This window comes from Macrosteles quadrilineatus, unplaced genomic scaffold (assembly GCF_028750875.1).
Source record: "Macrosteles quadrilineatus isolate MER2022 unplaced genomic scaffold, UCM_ALF_1.0 Scaffold_1__1_contigs__length_201487025, whole genome shotgun sequence".
NCBI classification, from domain to species: Eukaryota; Metazoa; Arthropoda; class Insecta; order Hemiptera; family Cicadellidae; genus Macrosteles; species Macrosteles quadrilineatus.
In genome coordinates, this window is record NW_026542594.1 from 90906083 (window position 1) to 90916237 (window position 10155).

The 10155-nt window shown below is 36.4% G+C and overlaps 1 protein-coding gene across 1 annotated transcript; it reads left to right on the forward strand.

Moving 5' to 3' along the window:
- Positions 1-1066: 1066 nt before the first annotated feature.
- LOC128998837 (jerky protein homolog-like) lies at positions 1067-2653 on the forward strand. The gene has a single exon (XM_054425196.1). The coding sequence runs from the start codon at positions 1067-1069 to the stop codon at positions 2651-2653; it is 1587 nt and encodes a 528-aa protein (XP_054281171.1).
- Positions 2654-10155: the final 7502 nt, after the last annotated feature.

Consider the following 10155-nt stretch of genomic DNA (forward strand, 5'->3'; position numbering starts at 1 on the left):
TCTGATATTTGTCCATCTTTGAAGCATCTTCATCTTCACCTGGTTTCTCAGGGTATACAAGCTTTCCTTCAACAGCTTCCATTATACCATGAACTCGAAACTGTATGACTACTTGAAATTTCCAATCTATCCAATTGGATTGACCCTCCAATTTATCAATTACATAAACTTTAGAAATTTCCATGGTAGTCAAAACACTTGAAGACAACTGAACAAGATTTTTCAAAAAGACAAATAACAACCAATCACAGGTTCTTTCACATATATCCTACTAACAAATCCATAAATAAACACAGTTATTTGCGAGTCTGGGCCACCATAACCTGTTGTAATAAACTGATTTTATTAGTAGGATAAAAGAAATGTAAGAACTGTTAGAGAACCATTTAATAGACTAATAGTTTGTTTACATAACAACTTAAACAAACTAACATTATAATAATCAGAATTACATTATACAGCTGTTGAGCCTACAGGACTGAGTAAATCATTTTTTATCTCAACAGCTATTATACGCTTTATCCTCGGGGGGCACAGCCCTAGGAATCGGAAGAAAATTTTTAACGTAAGCATAGGTCGATATGCACGCACATCAAATTAAAGATTACATTCGTTTTTATGTTCGTGTTCGTGTTCGTGTCCGTAGTCGTATTTGTGTTCTCGTAGTTTTAATGTGACAAATTCGTATGAATGAAAAATTTTGACCTCCTTCGACACCTGAAGAAAGCCCCCTGAGGGCTGAAACTGCAGTACAGTAGAACGTCGATTATCCGAAGCTCGGTCATCCGAAACGTCGGTTAACCGAAAGGAAGACAGAAGCAAAAATCAATAAAATCGCGCGCCAATCACGACTGGCCGTAGCGCTACGCCACCGCACAGCTGCTAGGCGGGAGGCAGGGTGGGAGGCGGGGCGGGCCTACGTGACGAAATTGTCGTGCACTATGGCCGCGCGCGCCACTCCTACTGCCACTGACTCAGTATCCGTCTCAAGTCTCAGTCGCCTGTGAGCATTCGACAGCGACAGTTCGTACGGGTTTCTATTGTACTGTTTCATTCTACACTGACTATGTCGTCCAAACGTAAACGTGTTGTGCTTAGTGTTTCTGATAAACTTAAGATATTGGAGCAGTTAAAAAAAGGTGCTAGTGGATCGAGTTTAGCTCGGGAATATGGAGTTGGAAATGCGACGATATCTGACATTAAAAAGAAAAGTGAATCCATCACAAAATTTGCGCGTGTTCTCGACAGTGAAGATGGGAGCCTACATAGGAAAACCATGAAAATGGCGGAAAACCAAGACTTGGACACCGCAGTGTACACTTGGTTTATGCAGGTACGTGGACAAGGACAACCAATAAGTGGCCCTTTGCTTTGTGAAAAAGCCCTAGAAATGAATGCGAAACTTGGTGGTAACGCTGACTTTAAGGCATCAACCGGCTGGTTGAAACGGTTTAAATCTAGGCATGGTATTAGGGAGTTGGATATTCAAGGGGAAAAGCTGTCTGCTGACACTGAAGCAGGAGAAAAATTCAAAGATTCGTTTGCAAGTTTGCTCAGTGAGGAAGGCTACGATGATAACAATGTCTATAATGCAGACGAAACAGGCCTATATTGGAAGAAAATGCCAACAAAGTCCTTAGTTTCTAAGAAAGAGATGTCAGCTCCTGGTTTTAAGGCAAGCAAGTCCCGCATCACTGCAATGGTGTGCGCTAATAAAACTGGAACTCATAGGCTACCTTTGCTTATCATTGGGAAATCTAAGAACCCGAGGTGCTTTAAGGGAATTGTAAAATTACCACTCACCTACAAAAGCCAAAAGAACTCGTGGATGGACACAAGCATTTTTGTCGAATGGTATGATACCGTATTTATACCGGAAGTTAAAAAGCAACACATCGCAACTGGGAGCTCTGGAAATGTTTTGCTAATCATCGATAATGCTCCAAGTCATCCTTCCTCGATGGACCTCGACAGAGAAGATGGCAAGTTCAAGGTGGTTTTTTTGCCTCCAAATGTAACCTCAGTTCTCCAACCGATGGACCAAGGGGTAATTGAGAGCTTTAAACGTTATTACAGAAAAGCGTTGTTACGGATGGTTCTGCTTGGGCAAGAAGAAGACAAACCCATTCTTCAGCTCTATAAAGCAATAAACATGAAGGATGCTGTTTATATGGCTGCAGAAGCTTGGGACTGCGTCAAGGAGACCACACTGAAGAAAGCTTGGAATAAGCTTTGCCCAACTGAGGCTGCTCCTACACCTGAAGAGCCCCCGACCCAATTTGTGTCAGAACTGGTTGGCCTTATAAACCAATCTCCAGAATTTGAAGATTGCGATCAAGACAATATTCAAGAGTGGCTTGAATGTGATGTAGATGACCCTGGATATGAAGTGATGACGGACGATGAAATCATAGCTCACGTCCAAGAGAACGGCGATGACGATGAAGAAGAGGATTATGACATCGACCTCCCTAATGAAAACGGCCCATCCCACGATGAAGCCTTTCACTGCCTAGAGACTGCAATGCTGTGGTTAGAGCAGCAAGAAGAATGTGATTCTGTTCAATTGCTGTCTTTAAAACGACTGCGAGATTTAGCAGCAAAAAAACGAGTGTCTGGACTAAAGCAAAAATCTATTTTGGACTTTTTTTAAATTTCTTTCTGTACACATTCTGATTCTGTAGTCCAGTTCTAAGTACTGTTGTACATGTTTGTTGCTGTATTGTAAAAATAAATCTGGATGTTAATTAATTAAATTTATATTATTGTAAAGTATCCACAGACGTCACTGACGCAAAATCGGCAAATCGCCGCCGGCCGCTATCCCTTCCCGTAATTTCCCGTCAATTCCCGTCATTTCTCGTCAATGACCGATTATCCGAAAAATCAGTTATCCGAACACCCCCAATCCCCAATTAATTCGGATAATCGACGTTCTACTGTAGTGTAATATACTACTCAAAGGATCACCTGACAGTTAAAGGTATTTAAACCATTTTTATTAACTAAAGTGATTCGGAGGCTAACACCATGAAATCAAATTAAAGGTCTTCACTAGTAGATTACGATGCCGTAAATTCAAGCTCAAAAGAATGCCTGAGTAAAAAATGGCAGTCGTTCAAAGATTCAAAATGGCGGATTCAAGAAATCTTTGAACATCTGCCATTTTGCGCAGGATCAACCTTTTGAAGTGCGGTTTGCGGCATTGTATTCTACTAAAAAAGACCTTTAATTTGATGTGCATATTGACCTATGCTTCCATTTAAGATTTTCTTCCGACTCCTTGTGGGCCGTCCCCCTGAAGAGTTATTGGATCACTGAATATGTGTTAATAGAGTTTTATGCCCTGTAACTTTGTACCAAGTATTGTAGCTCTATCTGCATTATTTTTTAAAATATTTAACTGTCCAGGGACTTTTTAACACCCTGTATATATATATATATATATGTTTGTCCGGACGATAACTTGAGTAATTTTTGTCGGATTTTGATAAAATTTGGTTTGAAGGTGTAAAACGGGATAAACTTGAATGAGTTCAGTGAATGGTTATGAAGAAAATTCAAAAAAATTTTAATTTAAAATTCCCATGTTATTCTTATGAAGAATACTAAGTGAAACCCGTCGAAATCGACGGTTACTTTCAAGGCTTACGTTAATTCATCTAACTGCGATAAATTGGGTGAAATATACACATTTTGGCATTTAGCATTGTTTAAAGAGTAATAGGTGTAAAAACAATAATGATATTAATTGAGTTAGTTTCCAAATTTGGTTGATCATTCAATGAATAAAATAATCCCCATGCCGTACCTCATCGCTGTTATTATTACTATGTTATATGGTACCTATCTCTTCCTTTGGAAGAACCTTTAAATAGTATTAAAATTGTATTGGTGGATCTTTTATAGTTAAACACGTCCGTGATTACATCAGTGTAATATGATTTTATTCCAAAAGAAAATATTTTTTGGGAAGACATATTCTAACTTCAAAGGGAGGTATATCCGTTACAGTGTAAGTTTAATTTTTCCTTCGTCACGTCGCGTCAGTTCATATCGTACTTCTGTGCCAATGAATGAACCCTCTAGCATAGTTTTGAGAAATTGATTGTGGGGTTACTGTTAAAGCTGGAATTCCTTGACTTGACATGGGGGATGTCAGTTAGTTGTCTCAGCCTTATCCATAACATAAAGTTGTCAATATAATCTCTCTACGGAATGTTAGGTGTAGTGGAATGCTTGAAGTGAAGTTGGCTTTTATTATTGAACTGTTAGGGGTCTCCTAGTTCATATGGTCTTGCGGCTTCATTGGCAACAAAAAATGCAAATGACATAGCAATGGGACATTTCCAAAAAGCAAAAATACTGTAAATTGTCTGTTACAAATATATATACGTTTACATATTGTTAATCAACGTATCTTATAAAGGATTATGCGATTTAGTTTAAAAGGAAATATACTGTCATGACAGGTGCTGCTTACAAGGTATTTTCTATTTGTACCATATTTTACAGCCAAAATGTCGTGTTATTTTCATTAATCTTACCAACCCAGTGCGCCAAAGCCCGTTCTAGTTTAAAACTTAAAGCTATGCGTGTGAACTCGTTTAATCAATTTTTCTCAAGTGTTGGTAGTAGGTTGGCGAGCGAGCTGCCACCGCCCGTGGGTCCGCCACTGGTCGACGATGCTTTGTTCAGTGTGGGACGTGAACTGCGACTGGAGCCTGTCTCTGACAGTCAGTTGGCCGAGTGTGTGAGGGAAATGCGAGGCGGTTCTGCTCCTGGGTTCGATGAATTTCCAGCCAAAATACTAAAAAATCATCTGCAAGACATTTTACTACCTCTCAAACATCTTATTAACTTGAGTATTACTTCAGGCATTTTTCCAAACAGATTTAAAATAGCTAAGGTAATTCCTCTTTATAAGTCCGGACAAAAAGATGACAAAAATAATTATAGACCAATCTCATTGTTAAGTGTACTATCTAAAGTGTTAGAGAAATGTGTCAAAATTCAACTCCAAAATTATTTGGATGAGCATGGAATTCTATCAGAACAACAGTTTGGGTTTAGAAAAGGTAAAAATACTACCGACGCACTATTTATTATCAATAAAACTTTAATCGAGTCAGTGAATAAAAATGAAAAAATACTAATTGCATTCATAGATCTTGCTAAAGCGTTTTACTCTATTGATAGGAAAATTCTTTTCAAAAAGTTAGAATATTTGGGAGTAAAGGGATTAGCCCTGGCATGGTTTAAAAGTTATTTAAGCAATAGAACTCAAGTAGTATCAATTAATAACGTAATTAGTGATCAAATAAATGTAGATTTTGGAATTATTCAAGGTTCTACAATGGGGCCTTTACTATTTTTAATTTACATAAATAACATAGATAAAATTGATATTTCTGGAAAAATATTTTTGTTTGCAGATGACGCAGCGGTAATCTTTAGGGCACGTACTTGGGAAGAGGTTTTTAATATTGCATCATCAGAATTACAAATTTTAAAAAGATGGTTCTCAGAAAACATTTTAACAATGAATGTCAGTAAAACAAAATGTTTACCTATCGCACTTTGTCCCGCTAGCGAGCCGCCCGCCGAACTCAGACTAGCCCGCAGGCAGCGATTGCAACTGCCAAATTATTGAAACTGTGTCGCATTATAAATACCTGGACATTATAATGGATTCTAAATTGAAATGGGAAAGTCATATAAATTATTTAAAAACAAAACTTAGAAAAATGATTTATGTTTTTTACCAATTAGGTCAAATTTTACGACATGAAGAAATTAAAAGAGTTTATTACGCCTACGTTCAATCTCATCTGCAGTATGGTTTAATAGCTTGGGGAGGGACTTATTCATCAGTAGTTCAACCTTTGTTCGTAATTCAAAAATCAATAATTAGAGCTGCGTTAAGAAAACCGAGACGTTATTCTACTGATCATCTGTTCAAAGAATCCCAGTTTTTATCAATAAGGCAGCTATATGTTAAGGATTTATTAGCTCTTATTCATACATTCATTTAGACCTTATCGCCTCGCCAGTAGTTCATAACTATCATACCAGAAACTCAGTGATGATAGGATTACGGGTCCCAAGAGTTCTCAAATCAATTTAACAAATTCCTTTTACATTGCTAATTGCTTGTTGCGTAATATTCCTCCAGAAATTAGGGACCTGCGAGTGTCACTGAGTGTATATAAGAGGGTTATCGCTAATTGGCTGATGGAGATAGGCCTTGACAATACAGAGTCGCTTATCAGCCCAGAATATCTCGTTTAGACCTAACCAACTGATAACTGGACTATCTATTGTACTTTCTACAGCACTCTTACTTGACGGAATCCACGCCTCAGTAAAAAATATTTGGTTTGAAAGAAAAAAGTTATGCTTTCATCGGATGTATTGCAAACAATGTGCACCCCTTGTTATTGATTGCACGTTGCATATGGTTTTTTAGGTTATTATAACTATAATTGTATAGTATTATTTTATTTTACCAAGTTATTGTTAGTTCTTTTTTTTATGTGTATTATGTGAAGTGTGAAGAACTTTTATTTTAACAGCAGACAGCTAAGGACTCTATCACGCACAGGTCATTGTGACCCATGTGATATTTTTATTTGTTTTTGTATTAATTGCTGCAAAACAGTTTGTATTAAATAAAGAATTTTCTCTCTCTCTCTCTCTCTCTCTCTCCGTAATATAGGCAGGTGCAAATAATTTGTCGAGATGGGTACCATTTTAGGCAAGGTTTCTATGTTTGGATTTTATTAGACACGATAAGAGCAAATATTTCTACATAAATATTTGATATGTGTAGAATAATATGATAAAATGTAGGCAAGAGTGGGGAAAAAGGCAGACACCAACCCGTACAATAGATATAAGATAGTTCAATAAGAATTAATTGAAGAATTGCTGTCATAAAAGAATTTCCCACTGATTTCGTAATGGAACGTTATATTGCAAAACATGACATGATGAAGAAGAAAATCAATTTTTAAATTGGAAAATAGCATTGCAAATAATTATTTGGTAGAATTCAGTAACGTGGTAACTCCCAATGAATGTGTGTTGTTTGTAATACAATTTAAAAATGAACAGCTGTTTCATCAAAAAGTATTATTCACATGGCCAAAATGTAAACAACTCTGTGGAGGGATCTTTAAAGGCTTCTGGGGCAGAGTCCTGAGGGATTTTGCTTAGTTTTTCTTTTGATAACTCATCTACAGACCAAGACCTTTCTTTGGAAACCTCTACCAAGTTTCTACGCCCAGCCGTTCTCTCAAATTAGTGGGGACAAAGTTTCCAATTACATATTTAGATTCCCCCATGTTAATCTTATGGAAGAAACTCCAACTTTGCTGGCCTGTGGGGCAAAGCCCGAGGATTTTTATTGCAGGAATTGGTGAAAGGGGGCGTATACACAAAAAATACTTTATTTTGACACGTCGTTTGTAAAAATCCGTCCATTATTAACGGAGGAGTAGTGTTTCGTAGAAATCGCCTTCACGTATTATATATAAGGATTGTAAAATGTTGTAGTTGGCTTGTTTATGGATACTAGCAGAGTACCCGTCCTTCGTATGGGATTGATATATAAGTATAAAATGCTTATTGCAGTTATACTCAAGCTTTGCGTTTGCAATTGGGGGATGGAAATGAAGAAGATGAGTTTTGAAATATTTTAAACTAGCAGAGTACCCGTCCTTCTTACGGGGTTGGAATATAAGTATAAAATGCTTATTGCAGTTATAGTCAAGCTTTGCGTTTGCAATAAGGGAGGACACAGTTTGATCAAATTTGTTTCTTTAAATTTACGCTATACTATAGTATTACACATCTACCATAGCCATAATATTCTATCACTTCACCTAATCAATGGTATTCAATAGTAGGTGTCAATAGTATTACCTAATCACCACATTCATTAAAAACACAGAGTCTGTAAAAAAACTTTGAAAAAATGGTTATTGGAGAAGGCTTTTTACAGTACAGTGTTGATGAATTCTTATCAGAGCAAAAATAGATTTTAATTTCTAATTTTTAATTTTAGTCTACTTTTAGTAATAATTAAGACTTATGGACAAATCACCTGTCAATTAACTTGATGTAATGTGATGATTGATAATAAATAAAATAGAAATAAACGGTATTAGCATTCTGACACATACTTTCTCCCATAAGATTGTCAACAACCTTTATCATGTGTAAGCCGTGAGAGTAAATATACGGAAATGGGATTTGTACAATTTTGCTCAGAATTTAAAGGCGTAACAGCGTATTTAAAGGTATAACATACTAAATTTTTATAAAAATTGTTCGGGCCATTTTTGAGAAAATCCGTTTTTTTTCAGTTTTTTATGGGTTTTTTTATTGGAAAATCCCCATTAAAAATCAAAATTTCTAAAAAATGAAAAAACGCCTGGAGATACCATGGATTAGAACCTACATACCAAATTTCATCGAAATCGGACCACAAGTGTAGTCCCTAGCTCTGTACACATCCAGACACACACATACGGGGTTTTACCGAATACTCGCAAACACCTAATTGTGGCATCTTTCAACCTGCGGCCACCAGTGGATGAAGGAAGGTGGTAGAAACATGTCTGCATCGATATTTTTAATGAACACTCCATTTTAACATCTAACATTCCAGTTTTTAAATTGTGGCACCATGCCACAAATCGGTATATATCAACAGTGTGTGGACAGGATGCCACTAATGCGTTGTAGTGCTTGAGCGGTGTGTGCGCCCCCCCTACTTCTCGCGTGCGCTGTTGCCAGTTCTCCGTTCTAGTTCCTTAATTCCGTTCTGTATTCATGTGGCTATGCCCTAGCCGCTGTAGCTCATTTCCCGCGCTCATGACGTCGTCTTTTATTAGTGTAAGGATTTTATATGAAGTTTTTTTCAAAGCTCCAATAATTTTTACAATTATTGGATTTAAAGTCAATGGACCAAATGAAATGTCGTGAGGATTACATAAAACTACATGCTATTTTGTTGATATTTTATCGTCACATTGTATGTATGGTTTACGAACTGAGATACTTGGAATAAAGGCCTTAATGTGCTGGGTAAATTATCAGTTTCATGGGAATCTATATATTAATTACGTAAGCCGATTCTTTGCGTCAAAATTGTGGGCGACTGGGAAGTCGTAGAACGACGTGAGAGGGCTCAAATTAAAGGTCTTTATCCCGTGACGGCGGGAAAAATAGTGAAATTCCCAAAATCTTAACACAAAATTAGATATAACGTACAATGTTCTCCATAAGAATAGCATTAGAAGGCATTTACTGCTGATTTTTGTTTACTTCAATCCAGCTGATCGTGATTTTATCATTAGCAAGTAAGCTTACATTTGGATTACTCATTTGCCAGTCAATTCTGCAATGTAATGTATACTATATAAAACCAACTATATAAAGGGATAACGTTACCTTTAATAATCAAGACTTTTTAGTTATGTCAAAGTTGAAATAAATTGTTTTCAAGATTTAAGAAATGATTCAAGATTAAAAGAAGATCTTCTTTGTTTTTATTTCAAAACATATGTAAAAGATTTATTCCAATTTTTTTTTTTAATTTACTAACATTTATATTTGAGATTTATTGTAGTGTTTAATCAATATTTTGTATGAAGTGGAAAACCTCAACGGTTACTCTTAGAAAACAATTTGGGAATAGAGATGAAGTAGGTTCGTACAGGTATTTAAACGAACCAAAAATATTTATGTCGTGATTAGTTTCGATAACTGGGTAATGGAACCCTAACTAGCCGCAAAATAGTTGGTAATTAGACGTTGACTAGGCCCTTTTTTGGTAGAATATGTAAATCAATCGCACCTTTAGGAGGATTAACACCACATACTTACTAGGCTAATAGAGGTTTTTTAATGTTGATCACAAACAAATTTAGGTCCAAGTTCTGTCAATGGGATGCCTTTACTTAAGAATAATTTTGTTAAACCTTTACAAAATGAGCATAGACTTATAAATAATAACTGGGTAGGGCATCTCAACACACCATTTTTTGCCTTTTCTTATTTGACGAAGACAATTTCCAATACTGTATTTCAATCGGGGAAGCCTTGTTATCAGCATTAACCAAAAAACCAAAGCTACCTTAATAAACC